The sequence below is a fragment of the Lithobates pipiens genome, unplaced genomic scaffold, assembly GCF_037356315.1.
Source record: "Lithobates pipiens isolate NorthernLeopardFrog02 unplaced genomic scaffold, aLitPip1_a1.2 Scaffold_28, whole genome shotgun sequence".
Classification (NCBI taxonomy): domain Eukaryota; kingdom Metazoa; phylum Chordata; class Amphibia; order Anura; family Ranidae; genus Lithobates; species Lithobates pipiens.
Window position 1 is genome coordinate 8682266 of NW_027507789.1, and position 23938 is coordinate 8706203.

At 46.7% G+C, this 23938-nt stretch overlaps 1 protein-coding gene across 3 annotated transcripts in view; it reads right to left on the minus strand.

Moving 5' to 3' along the window:
• ABCA5 (ATP binding cassette subfamily A member 5) overlaps nucleotides 1–23938 on the minus strand; it is a 175782-nt gene that overhangs the window by 83262 nt on the left and 68582 nt on the right. For all 3 annotated transcript variants that reach the window (XR_013263453.1, XM_077458668.1, XM_077458667.1), the window contains 5 exons: nucleotides 20864–21016; nucleotides 20019–20110; nucleotides 17793–18022; nucleotides 12204–12345; nucleotides 5990–6178 (listed from right to left, as the gene is read on the minus strand). Coding sequence is in view for 2 of the 3 variants with exons in the window: in XM_077458668.1 (XP_077314794.1) it covers nucleotides 5990–6178; nucleotides 12204–12345; nucleotides 17793–18022; nucleotides 20019–20110; nucleotides 20864–21016 (806 nt within the window). In the remaining variant the exon portion in view is untranslated. The remainder of the gene's footprint in view (nucleotides 1–5989; nucleotides 6179–12203; nucleotides 12346–17792; nucleotides 18023–20018; nucleotides 20111–20863; nucleotides 21017–23938) is intronic.

Here is a 23938-nt window from a genome sequence, read left to right on the forward strand (position 1 = left end):
CTGTCCCTGGTTTTACTGAGGCTGGCAACCCTGATGGGGCCCCCTAGTGTCTCAGGGCCCTCGGGCAGTGCCCGAGTGGCTGAATGGTCAGTCCGCCCCTGGACCGGACTAGAATAAGAAAGTTCATAGCCAGTAGCCAATAGCTGCCCTTGTGTCCGTTTTCGTCCGTCGGACCAGCACACAGAAGAGCGGATTTCTCTATAGGAACTGGGTCCTGGCGGAAAAATTTGAAACAAGTTCTATTTCTAAAGTCCGTCGGATTTTTGGACAGCAAAGGTCTGATGGAGCCCACACACGATCGAATTGTTCGACGGATTTGTTCTGTCAGACCTTTGCTGTCGAAAAAGTCTGGTCATGTGTACGTGGCATTAGTCAGTGATGGGGAACCTTGGCACCCCCAGATGTTTTGGGACTACATTTCCCATGATGCTCATGCACTCTGCAGTGTAGTTGAGCCGTCATGGGAAATGTAGTTCTAAAAAACATCTGGGGGTGACAAGGTTCGCCATCACTGGCCTAGGTTGTACACAGAGGGAGCCTATCAGGCAAATATTGGCCAATGATTCACTGTGTAGGATCACAGCCCAGAGCTCTGTGTTTGTAAACAACACAGAGTTATGTAGAGAGGGAGCGATCTGTCAGTTTCTCATTCCTGCTTAGCAGAGGTAGGAATAAAAGTAGCACTTAATACACACATTACACATACAGCATCTCACAAAAGTAAGTACACCCCTCACATTTCTGTAAATCTTTTCATGTGACAATGCTGAAAAAAATGACACTTTGCTACAATGTAAAGTAGTGAGTGTACAGCTTGTATAACAGTGTAAATTTGCTGTCCCCTCAAAATAACTCAACACACAACACAGCCATTAATGTCTAAAAGTGAGTACACCCCTAAGTAAAAATGTCCAAATTGGGCCCAATTAGCCATTTTCCCTCCCCGGTGTCATGTGACTCGTTAGTGTTGCAAGGTCTCAGGTGTGAATGGGGAGCAGGTGTGCTAAATTTGGTGTTATGGCTCTCACTCTCTCATACTGGTCACTGGAAGTTCAACATGGCACCTCATGGCAAAGAACTCTCTGAGGATCTGAAAAAAAGAATTGTTGCTCTACATAACGTTGGCCTAGGCCAGTAATGGTGAACCTTGGCACCCCAGATGTTTTGGAACTACATTTCTCAACTACACTGCAGAGTGCATGAGCATCATGGGAAATGTATTTCCAAAACATCTGGGCTGCCAAGGTTCGCAATAATTGGCCTAGGCTATAAGATTGGCAAGACCCTGAAAATGAGCCGCAGCACGGTGGCCAAGACCATACAGCGGTATAACAGGACAGGTTCCACTCAGAACAGGCCTCGCCATGGTCCACCAAAGAAGTTGAGGTCACGTGCTCAGCGTCATATCCAGAGGATGTCTTTGGGAAATAGTTGTATGACTGCTGCCAGCATTGCTGCAGAGGTTGTAGGGGTGGGGGGGTCAGCCTGTCAGTGCTCAGACCATACGCCGCACACTGCATCAAATTGGTCTGCATGGCTGTCATCCCAGAAGGAAGCCTCTTCTAAAGATGATGCACAAGAAAGACCGCAAACAGTTTGCTGATGACAAGCAGACTAAGGACATGGATTACTGGAACCATGTCCTGTGGTCTGATGAGACCAAGATAAACGTATTTGGTGTCAGATGGTGACAAGCGTGTGTGGGGGCAACCAGGTGAGGAGGACAAAGACAAGTGTGTCTTGTCTACAGTCAGGCATGGTGGTGGGGGTGTCATGGTCTGGGGCTGTATGAGTGCTGCCGGCACTGGGGGGCTACAGATCATTGAGGGAACCATGAATGCCAACATGTACTGTGACATACTGAAGCAGAGCATGATCCCCTCCCTTCAGAGACTGGACCGCAGGGAAGTATTCCAACATAACGACCCCAAATACACCTCCAACCCCACCACTGCCTTGCTAAAGAAGCTGAGGGTAAAGGTGATGGACTGGCCAAGCATGTCTCCAGACCTAAACCCTATTGAACATCTGTGGGACATCCTCAAACGGAAGGTGGAGGAGCGCAAGGTCTCCAACATCCAACAGCTCCGTGATGTCATCATGGAGGAGGGGAAGAGGACTCCAGTGACAACCTGTGAAGCTCTGGTGACCTCCATGCCCAAGAGGGTTAACCACTTGAGATCGAACCTGCTTTGCCGGGGGGCGCGCGCGGCGTGCTCTGTGATCAACAAGTCTATGAGACTGCTCTGATCACAGATCGGAGCAAGGGGTCGACCCCGACCCCTTACCATGTGATCAGCTGTCAGCCAATGACAGCTGATCATGTGATCCCAACAGAGCCGGTAATCGGCTATTTTTCCTCCTCGCGCTGATAGCGCGAGGAGAAAAAAAAAGCCGATCATCGACGGCCGTAAGAGGGACTTCAGTCCCAATCACTGCGAGCTGGGGCCAGCGCATCAGTGCCCACCTGCCCCCTGCCAGTGCCATCTAAAGTATGGGAAAAGTGCCGCCCATCAGTGCCACCAATTAGTGCCCATAGTGCCACCCATCAGTGCCCACAATCTGCCTCAACAACAGTGCTGCACCTCAGTGCCACATATCCATGCCCATCAGTGTCATCTACCAGTGCCCATCAGTGCCACCCATCAGTGCCCATCAGTCCCATCTATCAGTGGTACCTATCAGTGCCCATCCGTGCCACCCATCCGTGAGACCCATCAGTGCCACCCATCAGTGCCATCTTATCTGTACCCATCTTTGCCCATCAGTGCCACCTTATCTGTGCCCATCAGTACTGCCTTATCTGTGCCTATCGGTGCCACCTTATCTGTGCCTATTAGTGCCACCTTAACTGTGCCTATCAGTGCCCACCAGTGCCCACCAGTGCAGCCTATCAGTGCCCACCAGCGCCGCCTCATCAGCGCATTTCAATGAAGGAGAAAAATTACCTGTTTGCAAAATTTTATAACAAACTATTAAACATGATTTTTTGTTTTTGTTTGTTTAGCAAAAAATAAAACTCCCAGCTGTAATTAAATACCACCAAAAGAAAGCTCTATTTGTGGGAAAAAAATGATAAAAATGTCATTTGGGTACAGTGTTGTATGACCGCGCAATTGTCATTAAGTGCATCAGCGCTGAAAGCTGAAAATTGGTCTGGGCAGGAGGGGGGTTTAAGTGCCCAGTAAGCAAGTGGTTAAGGCAGTGCTGGAAAATAATGGTGGCCGCACAAAATATTGACACTTTGGGCCCAATTTGGTCATTTTCACTTATGGCTGTACTGAGTTTTGTTGGCAGCGGTTTAGACATTAATGGCTGTGTGTTGAGTTATTTTTGAGGGGACAGGAAATTTACACTGTTATACAAGCTGTACACTCACTACTTTACATTGTAGACAAGTGTCATTTCTTCAGTGTTGTCACATGAAAAGAGAGAAGAAAATAATTACAGAAATGTGAGGGGTGTACTTACTTTTGTGAGATACTGTAGTTAGGCACACCATTTAACCCCTTGATCACGTTAGATGTTAACCCCCTTCCCAGCCAGCCAGTGTCATTAGTACCATTGGTGGCCGGTGGCATATTTTTATCATATCAGATCAATCAGTCCGATCGAATTGTGAAAACAAATCACAAAGGATGACTGCAAGCAGGGCAAATAATAAATGAGCATTAAAGTGGTTGTAAACCCTTACAAACCACTTTGACCTACAGGTAAGCCTAGATTAAGGCTTACCTGTAGGTCCAAGCAATATCTCCTAAACCTATATGGTTTAGGAGATATTTGCCCGAAAACGGGCACCGCTGTCTACGGCGCATGCGCCGTAGACAGCGGCGCGTAGGCGCACTGAGCGCAGCATTTCCAAGAATGGAGCTGCCGCGCGTGTCGACTCCCGTGCGCATGCTCGGGAGTGACGTCATCGCGGCTTCGTCGAATGACAGCGGCGGAGCTGCGAGACCCCACCAACAAGATGGATGCGGCGGACTACAAGGGACAGCGGCGACTTCGCTGGCTCCTGTGTCAGGTAAGTGACACATAATGGACTACTATGCGATGCGATGCGATGCGATGCATAGTAGTCCATTATGCTTTGCCTTTGCAGGGAATGAAAGAGGAAGTAAACTCATCAGGGTTTACTTCCTCTTTAATGATAAATGAATGAAACTTCCAAAGAAAGGAAACGTTTGATAGGACACCATGTGATACAATCTTCAGTGACTTCTTATAAGACGACGTGAATCCTCCACCACAAAGAGTACCAGCTGCACAAGCTGTCTGATCTTGTGGCTAATACCCAGCCCGGGCCTTTGATCTTCCCAGCACCTCCGGTGACCGATAAGCCAAACGTTCCTGGAGACATAGAGTATATCCAGCGGTCAGCAGCCAGCCACAAGAATGACCTCGGTGTATTATACCAGTAGAAAAAAAAAATAGAAGACTGTCACCATCGGTAAAAGCAGGTGGTATTTTATTCTATTAAAATCTGATCTAACAAGCAGAGTATGCACAAGTAAAAAAAGTTTCATAAAAAAAAAAAGTCTGGCAAATAGTACAAACACGCCCCGCTTCTACGGTGATGACGGCACATCGCTCCACCCGACGTGTTTCGTCACTAAACTGACGTCATCCTGGGCCACAAGCTCAGACAGCTTGGCAGCTGGTAAGCTTGCACTCTATGTGGTGGAGGATTCAAGTTGTCTTATAAGAAGTCACCGACGATTGTATCACACGGTGTCTTATCAAACATTTCCTCTCTTTGGAAGTTTCAAGGACTGTGGATTCATTTATTTATCTTTAATGCCCACTTATTGTTTGCCCTGTTTGTAGTCATCCTTTGTGATTTGTTTCACAATTTGATCGGACTGATTGATCTGAATAATCTTATTCAATTGCACGGTTTTTAATTTTTATTATATGTTTAAGCGCAGCTCCTTATGTTTTTGTTTTTTTTTTAAACCAATCAATATACACTTATTGGGATTTTTTTTTAATCAAAAACATGTAGTAGAATACATTTTGGCCAAAATTTATGAAGAAATTTGATTTTCTTATAATTTTTTATTGGATATGTTTTATTGCCGAAAGTAAAAAATATTACTTTAAAAAAAAAAAATTGGTCTTTTTTCATTGATATCGCAAAAAAAAAAAAAAAACCCAGTGGTGATCAAATACACCCAAAATAAAGTTCTATTTGTGTAAAAACAAATAATATAAATTGAATTTGGGGACAGCATTGCATGACCGGGCAATCGGCAGTTAAAGCATCACAGTGCTGAATAGCAAAAAATGGCCTGGTCATTCCTCCCACTGACACCAAAGATGGGGTACTCCAAGTGACACCACCGATAAGGTACTCCCACTGACACCAACGATGGGGTACTCCCACTGACACCAACGATGGGGTACTCCCACTGACCCCAACAATGGGGTACTCCCACTGAGACCAACAATGGGGTACTCCTGCTGACACCACCAATGGGGTACTGACACCAATGATGGGGTACTCCCACTGATACCACCGATGGGGTACTCCCACTGATACCACCGATGGGGTACGCCCACTGACACCAACGATGGGGTACTCTCACTGACACCAATGATGGGGTACTCCCACTGACACCAAAGATGGGGTACTCTCACTGACACCACCGATGGGGTACTCCCACTGACCCCAACGATGGGGTACTCCCACTGAGACCAATGATGGGCTACTCCCACTTACACCAACGATGGGGTACCCCCACTGACACCAACAATGGGGTACACCCACTGACACCAATGATGGAGTACTCCCATTGACACCAATGATGGGGTAGTCCCACTGACACCAAAGCATTTTCTTCTCCAAAGGGCAACAATTTGGCCCCCCTAAAGGTCTGAGGCACAGTAAACTGGCCCTTTGTTTAGAAAGTTTGGAGACCCCTGACTTAGACAATAGTCATTTAGTTTGGGTTCAGTGGCAAATAATAAGCTCAAAAGGAGTACTTACCTGGGCGGTGCCGATCATGAACGTACACTGACAGAAGGGACTGAGGAACCACACAAAGGACTTTGGAAAGTCTTCTTTCAGCACAATGAAAATACCCAAAGCACTGAGGAGGAGAGTGGACAGGAACGCGATGCCTCCGGCTTGTTTGGCCTTTTTGAAAAGTGGCGTCAACATCAATGCGAACATTATCTGCAGGAAACCACAAATATACCATAAGATACAAATAAACTGCAGTCCGGCATCAGAGAGCAATTCCACATTAAGCCAAAAGTGCAAAATAAATTTCTATGACCATAGTGTATAGTGCCAAATACATCTGTATGACCATAGTGTATGGTGCCAAATACATCTGTATGACCATAGTGTATAGTGCCAAATACATCTGTATGACCATAGTGTATAGTGCCAAATACATCTGTATGACCATAGTGTATAGTGCCAGATACATCTGTATGACCATAGTGTATAGTGCCAGATACATCTGTATGACCATAGTGTATAGTGCCAAATACATCTGTATGACCATAGTGTATATAGTGCCAAATACATCTGTATGACCATAGTGTATAGTGCCAAATACATCTGTATGACCATAGTGTATAGTGCCAAATACATCTGTATGACCATAGTGTATAGTGCCAAATACATCTGTATGACCATAGTGTATAGTGCCAGATACATCTGTATGACCATAGTGTATAGTGCCAAATACATCTGTATGACCATAGTGTATATAGTGCCAAATACATCTGTATGACCATAGTGTATAGTGCCAGATACATCTGTATGACCATAGTGTATAGTGCCAAATACATCTGTATGACCATAGTGTATATAGTGCCAAATACATCTGTATGACCATAGTGTATAGTGCCAGATAAATCTGTATGACCATAGTGTATAGTGCCAAATACATCTGTATGACCATAGTGTATAGTGCCAAATACATCTGTATGACCATAGTGTATAGTGCCAAATACATCTGTATGACCATAGTGTATAGTGCCATGTACATCTGTATGACCATAGTGTATAGTGCCAGATACATCTGTATGACCATAGTGTACAGTGCCAAATACATCTGTATGACCATTAGTGATGGCCGAACGGTTCGCCCGGCAGTCGTTTCGCAGCGAATTTCGGTCGTTCGCAGTCCGCTCGTTCGCTCGCCTTTTCCCGTCGTTCGCCCCGGCGGACTTACGTGTTTAATGTGTAAAAGAACTTTGACCTATGATGACACGTCTATCATGGGGTACAGGACAGCCAATTGAGACATGACAGCACATGGACACTTGGACATTCCCTCTAACCTATAAATACACCCGATCCGGTGGCCATTTTACATTCTTTCTTCTGTCACTATAGGGAAAGGTTGCTGTGTGGAGTAGGGACAGATAAAACGCTAGCTATTTGGTACACAAAAGTTCTTTTCAGGACTGGTATAGGTGTTAGGTGTATATAGGTTTGCTGTGCTACTGATTCTTGCAGCAGCCTGAGTGTCTTTTGTCAGTTTAGAGAAAGGGAAAGGATGGTGTGTGCTACAGGGAGAGCCAGTTTAGTCGTCATCATCATCATCATCATCATTAGCTGTTACTATCAGGTCCACAAAAGAGCTGTTCCAGTAACCAGTAATCGTTCCAGTCTACTCTTTTTTGCCACTTTGTATAGGGACAGGAAGGAAGCAGTGTTGTCAGGCAGTGAGGGTCAGTTTAAAGACTTGCTGTTACTATTAGTTCCACAAAGGTTCTTTTCAGGACTGGTATCAGTGGTACGGTAATAGGCTTGTACACGTATAATATTCTTTCTTCCAAATATAGAAAGAATATTATACTTGACTGCTGCCCTTTTGCTGCAGTCTGCTAATCATTCACAACTCACTTGTTCCACAAAGCTCTTTATCAGGACTGGTAACTTGGTCTGTGTAGGGTGCTACAGTACATAGGGTTGAGTGCAGTACAGTCTGCTGTTCTGTAAGGACCGCTATCGGTCCACAATAGATAGGGTTGAGGTGCACCACTGCTGACCGCTGCCCTATACTGCAGCAGTCCTTCATTGGTATAGGGACTGAAGTACAGTCTGCTAATCACTAACACACAACCTGCTTGGTCCACAAAAGTTCTTATAAGGACTGGTAACTTGGTCTAGGGTGCTACAGTACATAGGGTTGAGTGCGGTACAGTCTGCTGTTCTGTAAGGACCGCTATCGGTCCACAATAGATAGGGTTGAGGTGCACCACTGCTGACCGCTGCCCTATACTGCAGCAGTCCTTCATTGGTATAGGGACTGACGTACAGTCTGCTAATCACTAACACACAACCTGCTTGGTCCACAAAAGTTCCTATAAGGACTGGTAACTTGGTCTAGGGTGCTACAGTACATAGGGTTGAGTGCGGTACAGTCTGCTGTTCTGTAAGGACCGCTATCGGTCCACAATAGATAGGGTTGAGCTGCACCACTGCTGACCGCTGCCCTATACTGCAGCAGTCCTTCATTGGTATAGGGACTGACGTACAGTCTGCTAATCACTAACACACAACCTGCTTGGTCCACAAAAGTTCCTATAAGGACTGGTAACTTGGTCTAGGGTGCTACAGTACATAGGGTTGAGTTATTATGAGGGGATCACACCATCCATGTTCTGTGCTGAGTTTCTCCTGGGCCTGCTTACTATGAGGGGATCACACCATCCCTGTGCTGTGCTGACTTCCTCCTGGGGGTTCTTCTTATGAGGGGATCACACCATCCCTGTGCTGTGCTGAGTTTCTCCTGGGCCTGCTTACTATGAGGGGATCACACCATCCCTGTGCTGTGCTGAGTTTCTCCTGGGCCTGCTTATTATGAGGGGATCACACCATCCCTGTTCTGTGCTGAGTTTCTCCTGGGCCTGCTTACTATGAGGGGATCACACCATCCCTGTGCTGTGCTGACTTGCTCCTGGGGGTTCTTCTTATGAGGGGATCACACCATCCCTGTGCTGTGCTGAGTTTCTCCTGGGCCTGCTTACTATGGGGGGATCACACCATCCCTGTGCTGTGCTGACTTCCTCCTGGGGGTTCTTCTTATGAGGGGATCACACCATCCCTGTGCTGTGCTGAGTTTCTCCTGGGCCTGCTTACTATGAGGGGGTCACACCATCCCTGTGCTGTGCTGACTTCCTCCTGGGGGTTCTTATTATGAGGGGATCACACCATCCCTGTGCTGTGCTGCGTTTCTCCTGGGCCTGCTTACTATGAGGGGATCACACCATCCCTGTGCTGTGCTGACTTCCTCCTGGGGGTTCTTATTATGAGGGGATCACACCATCCCTGTGCTGTGCTGAGTTTCTCCTGGGCCTGCTTACTATGAGGGGATCACACCATCCCTGTGCCGTGCTGACTTCCTCCTGGGGGTTCTTATTATGAGGGGATCACACCATCCCTGTTCTGTGCTGAGTTTCTCCTGGGCCTGCTTACTATGAGGGGATCACACCATCCCTGTGCCGTGCTGACTTCCTCCTGGGGGTTCTTATTATGAGGGGATCACACCATCCCTGTTCTGTGCTGAGTTTCTCCTGGGCCTGCTTACTATGAGGGGATCACACCATCCCTGTGCTGTGCTGACTTCCTCCTGGGGGTTCTTCTTATGAGGGGATCACACCATCCCTGTGCTGTGCTGAGTTTCTCCTGGGCCTGCTTACTATGAGGGGATCACACCATCCCTGTGCTGTGCTGAGTTTCTCCTGGGCCTGCTTATTATGAGGGGATCACACCATCCCTGTTCTGTGCTGAGTTTCTCCTGGGCCTGCTTACTATGAGGGGATCACACCATCCCTGTGCTGTGCTGACTTCCTCCTGGGGGTTCTTCTTATGAGGGGATCACACCATCCCTGTGCTGTGCTGAGTTTCTCCTGGGCCTGCTTACTATGAGGGGATCACACCATCCCTGTGCTGTGCTGCCTTCCTCCTGGGGGTTCTTATTATGAGGGGATCACACCATCCCTGTGCTGTGCTGAGTTTCTCCTGGGCCTGCTTACTATGAGGGGATCACACCATCCCTGTGCTGTGCTGACTTCCTCCTGGGGGTTCTTATTATGAGGGGATGACACCATCCCTGTGCTGTGCTGACTTACTCCTGGGGCTGCTTACGGTGCTGCTGTCAGTGCTGTATATCACGGTGCTGGTGTGAGTGCTTAATGTCACGGTGCTGCTGTCAGTGCTGTATATCACGGTGCTGATGTCAGTGCTTAATGTCACGCTTCTGATGTCAGTACTCTCTATCACGGTGCTGCTGTCAGTGCTGTATATCACTGTGCTGATGTCAGTGCTTAATGTCACGCTTCTGATGTCAGTACTCTCTATCACGGTGCTGCTGTCAGTGCTGTATATCACTGTGCTGATGTCAGTGCTTAATGTCACGCTTCTGATGTCAGTACTCTCTATCACGGTGCTGCTGTCAGTGCTGTATATCACTGTGCTGATGTCAGTGCTGTATGTCACGCTTCTGATGTCAGTGCCCTCTATCACGGTGCTGCTGTCAGTGCTGTATATCACGGTGCTGGTGTTAATGCTTTATGTCACGCTGCTGATGTCAGTGCCCTCTATCACGGTGCTGCTGTCAGTGCTGTATATCACGGTGCTGATGTCAGTGCTTTATGTCACGCTGCTGATGTCAGTACTCTCTATCACGGTGTTGCTGTCAATGCTGTATATCACGGTGCTGGTGTTAATGCTTTATGTCACGCTGCTGATGTCAGTGCTCTCTATCACGGTGCTGCTGTCAGTGCTGTATATCACGGTGCTGGTGTTAATGCTTTATGTCACGCTGCTGATGTCAGTGCCCTCTATCACGGTGCTGTTGTCAGATGCCTCTATCATGGTACATGTGTCATTGCTGTATGTCACGCTGCTGGTGATCATCTCCTGCACCCTCTTTGCCTACCCTGGTCCCTGACCTTCCCTCTCCTCCATTGCCTTCATGCGCTCCACAGTCCTGAATTGTCAGAACAATTTCCCAAATAAAAAAAGAATGCTTGTAGTTATCGATCCCAAATTCACCTCATACATGTATTATGTCATTGGCCATGTGGTGGGACTATGTTTTCCCTGCTAATAATTACCTCGTGGCTGCAAATTCGACCTAAAGGTTTGAAACGTTCGCCTCCCATTGAAGTCAATGGGGCCCGCGGCGAACGTTCGGTTTCGCGAACGGTCGGCCTCGTTCGCGGTCCGCGTTCGTGAAACGTCCCGTCGGAGGTTCGGGCCATCACTAATGACCATAGTGTGTAGTGCCAAATACACCTGTATGACCATAGTGTTTAGTGCCAAATACATCTGTATGACCATAGTGTATAGTGCCAAATACATCTGTATGACCATAGTGTATAGTGCCAGATACATCTGTATGACCATAGTGTATAGTGCCAGATACATCTGTATGACCATAGTGTATAGTGCCATGTACATCCGCAAGACTTTAGTGTAAATGTGTCATTAAAAACTTTGGACCTCTTGAACTTTTGTTCACCATTCTCTTTAGACTATACATAGATTCTCAACTCTGCCCCCCCCCCCCCCCCCATTTTGTGGAAGGCTCCTGAACCAAAGCCAGATTTTTGCTTTCATCAGGTGAGTGTGATGGACTCCAGTCGGACATTCTGTTTTATTACACTCCCTGGATTCCTGTACATCAATCGATCGGCGGAAACGTTTTGCTTCTTCATAATATGCAGCAAAAGATTCCGCTCGGCATTAGGAAACACAATAAATCTTCTTACATCTGTCAGCAGATAAGAATAGCCTGTCAATGATTTTTCCTTTGAGTTTTGGATGGAGCCAAGAAGGATTCTTGAGATTGCCCCTCACTTCCTGTCCGGCTGATATGTCTTATGTAAGACATAAATCAAAATCTTACAGGGGGGTCCCCAGTGGGCGGGGCTGGGTGTGGCCAGGTGCTGATTGAGAAGCTATAAGCTTGCTAATAACTCCGCCCCCTGCAACATCTTCTCCTCCTACTGCAGTGCAAGCAGGCACAGCCTACAACTCTGCTCTGAACTCAGGAGCAGTGCAGCATCGTTGTCACCCCCCATCACAGGAAGTAGTATATAAGTGGGCTTCACTGGCAGGATCAACAGAGACTTGTGGGACTTTGCAGAAAACTGTAAGTGCAGATGAACCTATAATTAAGGGTTGAAGGACATAGTTTGTTTTTAATGCAGGGTCTTAGTCCTGTACTCACCAGAGATATTCCATAGAGGGCATAGAGCAGAAAGACCAAGAACCAGCTGCTGTGACTGAATGGAGTCAGGCTGGTGGTGATACAGGCCATCAGTATAGAGACCAGCAGAATGAAAACGATGTACAGCAGAACCCATGGCAGCCTGGAATGGACACAGGATAGAATTATAATATACTATATATATATACTAAATGTACTATATATATATATATACACACACACACATACACATACAGTGCCTTGGAAAAGTATTCATACCCCTTGACATTTTCCACATTTTGTGATGTTACAATCAAAAACATAAATGTATTTTATTGGTATTTTATGTGATAGACCAACACAAAGTGTCACATAATTGTGAAGTGGAAGGAAAATGATAAATGGTTTTCAACATTTTTTACAAATAAATATGTGAAAAGTGTGGGGGGGGGCATTTGTATGGCGCCCCCCGGAGGCAATACTTTGTACAAGCGCCTTTCTCTGCAATTGCAGCTTCAAGTCTTTTTGGGGGTGTCTCCAGGGCCGGGACAAGGGGTGGGTAGGAGGGACGGCTACCCTGGGCACTGTGGTATCATGGGCAGTGGGGGGGGGGGGGGCACCACAAGGAAATAGAGGGGAGGGGATTTGTGTTGGAAAGGGGGATTTGGGGGGCAGCAGGGAGTAAGTATAGTTCTAGGAGGGGAAATTTGGGGGGTATACTAAAATTTAGGGGGGGGGGAAGGAATGGGGGAAGATTTGTGCTAGGAAGGATGATTGGGGCACTTTGTGCTGGAAGGGGGATTTGCAGTGGGGTTATTGGGAGGGGTAATCTTAGGGGTAATTTGTGCTAGGAGTGATTTTTTTGGGGGGAGGCACTTGAATTTGGGGGGTGGGGGGGTAAGATTTGTGCTGGGAGGGGTGGATTTCAGCAGGGCAACAGATTTGCACTGGGAGGAAGGGGAATTTATGCTTAGGGGGGTGAAAACGATAAGTGCTCAGTCTTTTTTTTGGGGAGGGCGGCAAATAGTGCACCCGCAGCGCCACCCCCCCCCCCCCCGGTTTGGTTGGTGCACTTACCCCATCGGTGGCGGGCAATCACAGATGGCTTCCCCTGCTCTGCTCCACGGGCATCACAGCAGTGGGCATCATGAACAGCTTCTCCTTCCCCTGCTCAGCGGCTTCTGTCTCCTCCCTCCTCCTCTGCGGCCAATCAGCACGCTTCTCCTTTGGGCCAAATCGGGAAATGGGTCTCAGACCCGCTTCCTAAATGTCGGAGAGGAGATTCAGTGTGAGAATAGTGAATATTAATTCGCTATTTTCACACACCTGGGTGGGCTGTGAGCGCATTCTCTGCACCCCGAGCCCAACCTATTTTGAAGCCTATTAGAGACTCTGGCTCTAATGTGGAAAATCTCTAGGGGTATGAATAATTTTTCAAGGCACTGTATATATATTTTTATCAAAAGTATCGGGACGCCTGCCTTTACACGCACATGAAGTTTAATGGCATCCCGGTCTTAGTCCGTAGGGTTCAATATTGAGTTGACCCACCCTTAGCAGCTATAACAGCTTCAACTCTTCTGGGAAGGCCGTCCACAAGGTTTAGGAGTGTGTCTATCAGTGGCGGCCCATCCATTATGGGTGCAGTGGCGCTGCCCCCTTATCAATGCATCCGGCCCCCTGACCTACATACAGGGTGCTGGACCATGCATTCCAATGGGGGGGGGGGAGGGTTTAAGCACGTGATTAGATAGAGCCAGAGGCTCTAATAGGCTTTAAAGAAGGGTGGGCTCGGAGCGCAGAGCACTGCACTCTGAGCCCACTGGCCAATCAGGAAGCGGGTTGTGTTTAAGGGGGAGAAGTTGGGGGTGAAAACACTACAGGTTTGCTGCCTGACAGTTCCCATGTGAAGGGGGCTTAGCAGACTCCGAAAGCTTGCCAGCACAAGTATCACCTAAACGGTCCACATGAATGGACGGCTGACCTGGAACACGACATAACACTACATCTGATATACTGTATATGAAAGAAGGATGGAAAGAGAACAGACACAAATGACTAAAGGCAAATACACTGTGCACTTTGCATGGGTAGTTGCTCCAGAGTTTAGTAAATGAGATGAAGCTCCATTTTTCAAAAAATGCCCAATTACATGAGAGGAAAAGAAAAAAAACTGCATTTTTGCTTGCACGTGGTTGGATGATGGGAGTCAGTAGAACTTTTGTTCATTTACTAAGCTCTGGAGCAGTCTTTCTCCGCCTTTTCGACACCTCAAAATAATTTCTGGTCCCGGGAAAACCTCTGCTTAAAATTGCTATATCTACAACTCATGATACATTAGTGTTATGGTCAGTGGGTAGAATGTTCCTTACATTGGTGATCAGTGAGAAGAATGTTCCTTACATTGGTGATCAGTGAGAAGAATGTTCCTTACATTGGTGATCAGTGAGAAGAATGTTCCTTACATTGGTGATCAGTGAGAAGAATGTTCCTTACATTGGTGATCAGTGAGAAGAATGTTCCTTACATTGGTGATCAGTGAGAAGAATGTTCCTTACATTGGTGATCAGTGGGAAGAATGTCCCTTACATTGGTGATCAGTGAGAAGAAGGTTCCTTACATTGGTGATCAGTAAGAAGAATGTTCCTTACATTGGTGATCAGTGGGAAGAATGTCCCTTACATTGGTGATCAGTGAGAAGAATGTTCCTTACATTGGTGATCAGTGGGAAGAATGTTCCTTACATTGGTGATCAGTGAGAAGAATGTCCCTTACATTGGTGATCAGTGAGAAGAATGTTCCTTACATTGGTGATCAGTGAGAAGAATGTTCCTTACATTGGTGATCAGTGGGAAGAATGTCCCTTACATTGGTGATCAGTGAGAAGAATGTTCCTTACATTGGTGATCAGTGGGAAGAATGTTCCTTACATTGGTGATCAGTGAGAAGAATGTTCCTTACATTGGTGATCAGTGAGAAGAATGTTCCTTACATTGGTGATCAGTGGGAAGAATGTCCCTTACATTGGTGATCAGTGAGAAGAATGTTCCCTACATTGGTGATCAGTGAGAAGAATGTTCCTTACATTGGTGATCAGTGAGAAGAATGTTCCTTACATTGGTGATCAGTGAGAAGAATGTTCCTTACATTGGTGATCAGTGGGAAGAATGTTCCTTACATTGGTGATCAGTGAGAAGAATGTTCCTTACATTGGTGATCAGTGGGAAGAATGTCCCTTACATTGGTGATCAGTGAGAAGAATGTTCCTTACATTGGTGATCAGTGAGAAGAATGTTCCTTACATTGGTGATCAGTGAGAAGAATGTCCCTTACATTGGTGATCAGTGAGAAGAATGTTCCTTACATTGGTGATCAGTGAGAAGAATGTTCCTTACATTGGTGATCAGTGGGAAGAATGTCCCTTACATTGGTGATCAGTGAGAAGAATGTTCCTTACATTGGTGATCAGTGGGAAGAATGTTCCTTACATTGGTGATCAGTGGGAAGAATGTTCCTTACATTGGTGATCAGTGAGAAGAATGTTCCTTACATTGGTGATCAGTGGGAAGAATGTCCCTTACATTGGTGATCAGTGAGAAGAATGTTCCTTACATTGGTGATCAGTGAGAAGAATGTTCCTTACATTGGTGATCAGTGGGAAGAATGTCCCTTACATTGGTGATCAGTGAGAAGAATGTTCCTTACATTGGTGATCAGTGAGAAGAATGTTCCTTACATTGGTGATCAGTGGGAAGAATGTCCCTTACATTGGTGATCAGTGAGAAGAATGTTCCCTACATTGGTGATCAGTGAGAAGAATGTTCCTTACATTGGTGATCAGTGAGAAGAATGTTCCTTACATTGGTGATCAGTGAGAAGAATGTTCCTTACATTGGTGATCAGTGGGAAGAATGTTCCTTACATTGGTGATCAGTGAGAAGAATGTTCCTTACATTGGTGATCAGTGGGAAGAATGTCCCTTACATTGGTGATCAGTGAGAAGAATGTTCCTTACATTGGTGATCAGTGAGAAGAATGTCCCTTACATTGGTGATCAGTGAGAAGAATGTTCCTTACATTGGTGATCAGTGGGAAGAATGTCCCTTACATTGGTGATCAGTGAGAAGAATGTTCCTTACATTGGTGATCAGTTAGAAGAATGTTCCTTACATTGGTGATCAGTGAGAAGAATGTTCCTTACATTGGTGATCAGTGAGAAGAATGTCCCTTACATTGGTGATCAGTGAGAAGAATGTTCCTTACATTGGTGATCAGTGGGAAGAATGTCCCTTACATTGGTGATCAGTGAGAAGAATGTTCCTTACATTGGTGATCAGTGGGAAGAATGTTCCTTACATTGGTGATCAGTGAGAAGAATGTTCCTTACATTGGTGATCAGTGAGAAGAATGTTCCTTACATTGGTGATCAGTGAGAAGAATGTTCCTTACATTGGTGATCAGTGAGAAGAATGTTCCTTACATTGGTGATCAGTGAGAAGAATGTTCCTTACATTGGTGATCAGTGGGAAGAATGTTCCTTAGATTGGTGATCAGTGAGAAGAATGTTCCTTACATTGGTGATCAGTGGGAAGAATGTCCCTTACATTGGTGATCAGTGAGAAGAATGTTCCTTACATTGGTGATCAGTGAGAAGAATGTTCCTTACATTGGTGATCAGTGAGAAGAATGTTCCTTACATTGGTGATCAGTGGGAAGAATGTCCCTTACATTGGTGATCAGTGAGAAGAATGTTCCTTACATTGGTGATCAGTGAGAAGAATGTTCCTTACATTGGTGATCAGTGGGAAGAATGTTCCTTACATTGGTGATCAGTGGGAAGAATGTTCCTTACATTGGTGATCAGTGAGAAGAATGTTCCTTACATTGGTGATCAGTGAGAAGAATGTTCCTTACATTGGTGATCAGTTAGAAGAATGTTCCTTACATTGGTGATCAGTGAGAAGAATGTTCCTTACATTGGTGATCAGTGAGAAGAATGATCCTTACATTGGTGATCAGTGGGAAGAATGTTCCTTACATTGGTGATCAGTGAGAAGAATGTTCCTTACATTGGTGATCAGTGAGAAGAATGTTCCTTACATTGGTGATCAGTGAGAAGAATGTTCCTTACATTGGTGATCAGTGGGAAGAATGTTCCTTACATTGGTGATCAGTGAGAAGAATGTTCCTTACATTGGTGATCAGTGAGAAGAATCTTCTTACATTGGTGATCAGTGAGAAGAATGTTCCTTACATTGGTGATCAGTGGGAAGAATGTTCCTTACATTGGTGATCAGTGAGAAGAATGTTCCTTACATTGGTGATCAGTGGGAAGAATGTTCCTTACATTGGTGATCAGTGAGAAGAATGTTCCTTACATTGGTGATCAGTGGGAAGAATGTTCCTTACAAATAGATAAAAAGATGAATGGTGTCAGTGGGAACTTATCTGAGAGGCAGAAATTGCTCAAGGAGCCCCTATAGCAAACTCTGGAGGGCCCCTGGTTGGAGCAACATAACTTCCAAAGTGCACAGTCTATTTGCCTTTAGTAAATCCATCCTACAGATACATCCTGAACATATATAGACAGGGAGACATAAATCCTCGTACCAGAACGCGGTGTCATGGAGCCCCAGGATCTTCATAAACTCTTTCAGCTTTTTTTCTTTTTCGGCTACGATATAAGCGGCCGGCGAGCAGCCAAATGGCAGGAAGGCCATGGCGAGGCATATTGACATGAGGGCATGGTAGTAGCTGTCCACTTCAACCATCGGCAGCTTCTCCATGATCGTGACCTTTGTACTCATCAGCTCCGTCCAGGCCGAGTGATTGGTCTTCAGCTGGAATCAACAAAGAAACATGAGTGTTATTTTCTGCATTAATATAAAAGAACAACAAAGCATTAATCCCTTCCCAGAGAACTGAACAGTCCAGTCCCTGTACCAAAGGAGCTTACAATCTATTGTCCTACAGCTATACAGGCATACACCCTGTAGCTTCCCGCATGGACTCTCTTGTGGGATAACCTGACTTGTTCTCTTAGCTTACAGAGCCTTATTACCAGACTCTGTACTCAAATACTTTTTGTTATTGGTTTACGTTTAGGAAAAACATGGAGTGAGGTCATGAGAAAAAGAAGAGCCAGAAGGAGAGAGAAGAAGATGGAGATGGAGGAAGAGATGGAGAGAAGAAGAGAAGGAGAGAAGGGAGAAAAAAAAGAGAAGCAAAAAGGTGAAGAAAAGAGGGAGAAAAGAAGAGAGAGAGAGAGAAAAAGAGAGAGGGGGGAGAGAAAGAGAGAAGGAAAGATTAAGAGAGAGAGAGAGAGAGAGAAGGGGGGAGAGAGGGGGGAAGAGAGGGGGGAAGGAGAGAGAGAGAGAGAGAGGGGAAGGGGGGGGGGGAGAAGGAAAGAGGAAGAGAGAGAGAGAGAGAGAAGAAAAAAGGGAGAGAAGGGCAAAGGAGAGAAGAAAGGGAGTGAAAAAGATAAGGGGAAGGGGAGAAAAGCAGAGAGGGAGAGAAGAAGAGAGGAACATAAGGAGAAAAGGAGAGAAGAAAAGAGGAGGAGAAGAAGAGAGGGAGAGAGAGAAGGAGAGAGGAAGAGAAGAAGATGAGGGAGAAAAGAAACGAGGGAAAGAGAGGGGGACAAAAGAAGAGAGCGAAAGCAGAAGTGGAGGAGAGAAGAAGAGAAGAGAGGAAGAGAACAAGAAAAAAAGAGAAGAGAGGTCGAGAGAGAGGGAGATAAGGAGAGAGAGAAAAAGGAAGAAAGGAAGAGAAGAAGAAAGGGAGCGAAGGAGAGAAGAAAGGAAAAAAAAATAGAAGAGAAGAGATAATGAGAGGGGGAGAAAAGCAAAGAGAGAGCAAAAAAGCAAGGAAGATATGGAGAGAGGGAGCGAAGAAAAGAGGGAGAAAAGAAGAGAGGGAGAGAGAAAAAGAGAGAGAGAGGGAGAAAAGGAAAGATTAAGAGAGAGAGAGAGAAAGAGGAAGAGAGAGAGAGCGTGAATGAGAAAGAGAGAGAATGCAAGACAGAGAGAGAGAGCAAATGACAGAGAGAGAACGAGAGAGAGTGAATGAGACTGAGAGGGAGAGAGAGTGAATGAGACCGAGAGGGAGAGAGAGTGAATGAGAGAGAGAGCAAACGACAGAGAACGAGAGAGAGTGCGAGAGAGAGGGAGGGAGAGGGGAAGAGAGAGAGAGAGGGGGGAGAGAGGGGGGAAAGAGAGGGGGGGAGAGAGGGGGGAGAGAGAGGGCGGAGAGAGAGAGGGGGGGAGAGAGAGAGGGGGGGAGAGAGAGAGGGGGGGGAGAGAGGGGGAGAGAGAGAGAGGGGGAGGAGGGAGAGGAGAGAGAGGGGGGAGAGAGAGGGGGAAGAGAGAGAGAGGGGGAGGAGGGAGAGGAGAGAGGGGGAGAGAGAGAGGGGGGAGAGAGAGAGGGAGAGAGAGAAGAGGGGGGAGAGAGAGAGGGGGGAAGGAAAGAGAGGGAGAGGAAGAAAGGGAATGAGAAGGAAAGAGGAAGAGACAGAGAAGAAAAAAAGGGAGAGAAGGGCAAAGGAGAGAAGAAAGTGAAAAAGAAAAAATATAAGGGGAGGGGGAGAAAAGCAGAGAGGGAGAGAAGAGAAGAAGATAAGGAGAAAAGGAGAGAAGAAAAGAGGAGAAAGAGAGAGAGAGAGAGAGAGAAGGACAGAGGAAGAGAAGAAGAAGAAATGGAGAGAAGATGAGGGAGAAAAGAAACAAGGGAAAGAGAGGGGGAGAAAAGAAGAGAGGGAGAGCAGAAGTGGAGGAGAGAAGAAGAGAGGGAAAGAAGAGGAGAGGGAGATAAGGAAAGGGGGGAGAGAAAGGCCTTTACCTTTATTATGGCGGAATCAATGCAGGCTTGCAGGTGTGTGAATCCAGAATAATGGTACTGAGCCGCATCACAGCGAGAGGAGAAGCAATGTTCTGACAAAGAAAGCAATCACAGAGCATAAACAGTATACACATAGTATAGATTTTTAGTCTATATATGGAACCTCATCCTGCGAGTCAGCTAAAGACTCTTAGTACTGGATCCCTGCCATTCCCTCTTATGTGAATTAGAAATTGAGGCACCTCATCGCAATATTGAAGCCCAAATACAAGTTTATGCCAATGAAAGTTTGCAAAGCCAACACTTTTCATGGGCTGTAAATCTGCTCCCTTCATCAGGGTTTGGAAATAATGAAACAATGTATGTGGATTCAATAATCAATCTATATTTGGATATTCTTGAACTAAGTTTACACAGCAATCCATCAGCAGCTGGTATCACCATGCTTTCCCTCCTTCATGTCCTTCCTCTTGCCTTCCACACACGGAAGCACGATCAAGGCCAATCATTTACATTCCTGCCCCAACCCCTCTGCTCTCTACCAATAAGAAACCTGACAGCTCCCAGTAAAGACATTTGATTGGTCTGCTGAGCCTGTCAATCCTCCATTCTACCACCCTTATCCCTCTGATCAATATTTATTTTCTGTATATTTTAGATCTGCTGGCTTCTATGATGGGGCCCACCACAGATACCTGAGGTTTCTTCTCCTTACCTTAACAAACTGAAATTGGGAAGCCCCACCCTTCTCTCTAAGCTCCACCTGTTATGACATCACAATTAATCCTGCAGCTCCACGACATTAGTAGGCGAAGTATGGGAACTCCGGAAAATCGGAACCATACCTTGTATGTACAAAGTTGACTTTGGGATGAACAAGGGGAAGAACATGAGCTTGTAGGACATGGGGTCTTCAAATTTGACGCCAACAAAGTGCAGAAAAGAAGAGCTGGCGGCCTTTAAACTCTCCTCGTTGTGATAGGGCACGATATCCACATCTGCAAAACCAGAAAGGAACGTCAGCCATCAGTGCCGCCCCGGCATTTGACTATTGCTCGAGATGTAAAATGGAACTCAATTTATAAATCTGGTCTCTTCTAAAAGAGTGCCGTCCCTTCATTTAGAGGAAAATTTATGATGCTTTAAAAAACAAGGGAAAAAACATAATTATAATGCAAATGACTTATCGCACTTCTCTATTTTTAAAAGGTGCAACAGGAAACTGAGATGGGAAAAAAAAAAAGGAAGTTTAAAAAAAAAAAACCTGCGGGAAGGGTGCTCACTCCATCAATCGGAGGTCTAAGGAAGCATTCACATGAATATATCAGGTCATTTAGAGCCCAACACCAACATAATAACTTTTTAGGATTTTACAGAGTGAGAGAGAAAATTTATGTTGATTTTTTTTTTTGGTCTGTGACCCCATTGGAGAGCTTTTCCCTCACTTCCTGTCCCTGAGACCCCCCCAATATGAAATGGGAGGAACTGTTGTCACTGGGACAGGAAGGAACAGACAGCAAAAGGAAACATTGTTAGAAGTTCTAACCCTTCCTCCTGTAAAATAACATCTTTTTTCCTCAGGGTACAAGGACGCGGGACCTTGGTCTTTGACAATTAGGTTATGCAGCCACCTTCAGGTGATTGGACAATAGCAAACAAAGCTGTAAGGACAGCCCTAGCATAACTCCTCCCACTCCCAATAAGACTCAGTTTTGTAGCAAGCAACAAGGAGCGAATCACTAGACCCATGGGCGACCAAGAAAGTCCGTATGTCCCATACACTTAGAATGTTTATGGCGCGTACACACGATCGGACTATCCGGCGGACTTGGTCCGGTGGACCAGAGTCCGGCGGGCAATCCGCCCGTGTGTGGGCAACGGCGGATTATTTTTCCCCAAATGTCCGGCGGACTTAGCCCTTGTACACACGATCGGACTATCAGGCGGACTTGGTCCGGCGGGCAATCCACCCGTGTGTGGGCAACGGCGGATTATTTTTCCCCAAATGTCCGGCGGACTTAGAAAGAAGTTTTGACTCAAAATTGTCAGACGGACTCGGCAGTCCGGCGGACAATCCGGCTGTCTGTGTGCTAGTCCACCGGACTTTTGAAATGAACGGACTTGCCCACACACGGAGAAAAGTCCGTTAATTTTGAACGTGGCTCCAGGTAGACGGAACTAGCGAAGGAGGTCAATGTCGCCGCCTCCATCGGCGGGATTGACACCTTGCTGGCCCCATCACCTGCTATGGACTTAAAGGGGAAGCCCTACGCTGAAAAAACGGTGTGGGGGTCCCCCCCCAAGGTCCATATAAGACCCTTATACGAGCACACAACCCGGCCGGTCAGGAAAACGGTTGGGGACGAGCGAGCGCCCCCCCCCCCCTCCTGAGCTGTGCCCCCCCACCCCAAAGCACCTTGTCCCCATGTTGATGAGGACAAGGGCCTCTTCCCGACAACCCTGGCCGTTGGTTGTTGGGATCTGTGGGCGGGGGGCTTATCAGAATCCGGGAGCCCCCTTTAATAAGGGGGCCCCCAGATACCGGCCTCCCACCCTATGTGAATGAGTATTGGGATACCATGTACCCCTACCCATTCACCTGGTGAAAAAAAACGTAAAGAAAAAAACACAACACGTTTTTAAAATCATTTATTGCACAGCGCCGGTGGTCTTCCGTCTTGGGGGGTCTTCTCGCCGGACTCCTCCGCTATCTTCTGCTAGCTCTTTTACTAGAGGAGGAGCCCGGCTTTCTTCTTTGTCGCCGCCCAGGGGTCTTCTTCCAACTTCGGGGGTCTTGTCCCCCTCTTCGGTTCTTCTTGCCGGGCCTCCGCTTTCTTCTTCCAGCTCTTTTACTAGCGGTGGCCCGGTCTTCTGTCGCCGCTGCCTCTTCTTCCGACTTCGGGGGTCTTGTCCCCCTCTTCGTTTTTTCTTTCCAGGCTCTTTTACTAGCGGTGGCCCGGTCTTCTGTCGCCGCTGCCTCTTTTCCCACTTCAGGGGTCTTGTCCCCCTCTTCGGGTTCTTCTTGCCGGGCCTCCGCTATCTTCCTATAGCTCTTTTACTAGTGATGGCCCGGTCTTCTGTCGCCTTCTCTTCTTCCTTGAGATGTTGACTCAACGCTCTCTCCGGCCGCAAAGACAGGGATGCGCTGTGCGGCGACTTATATAGGGACAAGGGGCGGGGTCACCGGGTGATGTCCCCGCCCCTTATGATGTCACAGTCCCAGCATCCTAAGGACCTTAGTCAGGGAGGTGACCAAGAACCCGATGGTCACTCTGACAGAGCTCCAGCGTTTCTCTGTGGAGAGAGGAGAACCTTCCAGAAGAACAACCATCTCTGCAGCACTCCTGCTGGCCAGACAGACACCACTCCTCAATAAAAGGCACATGGCAGCGCGCCTGGAGTTTGCCAAAAGACACCTGAAGGACTCTCAGACCAAGAAAAACAAAATTCGTTGGTCTGAGGAAACAAAGATTGGACTTTTTAGCCTGAATGGCAAGCATCATGTCTGGAGGAAACCAAGTACCGCTCATCACCTGACCAATATTATCCCTACAGTGAAGCATGGTGGTGGCAGCATCATGCTGTGGGGATGTTTTTCAGCAGCAGCAACTGGGAGACTAGTCAGGATCGAGGGAAAGAGGAATGCGTCAATGTACAGAGACATTCTTCATGAAAACCTGCTCCAGAGCGCTTTGGACCTCAAACTGGGGCGAAGGTTCATCTTCCAACAGGACAACGACCCCAAGCACACAGCCAAGATAACAAAGGAGTGGCCACGGGGCAACTCTGTGAATGTCCTTGAGTGGCCCAGCCAGAGCCCGGACTTGAACCCAATTGAACATCTCTGGAGAGATCTGAAGATGGCTGTGCACCCACGCTCCCCATCCAACCTGATGGAGCTTGAGAGGTCCTCCAAAGAA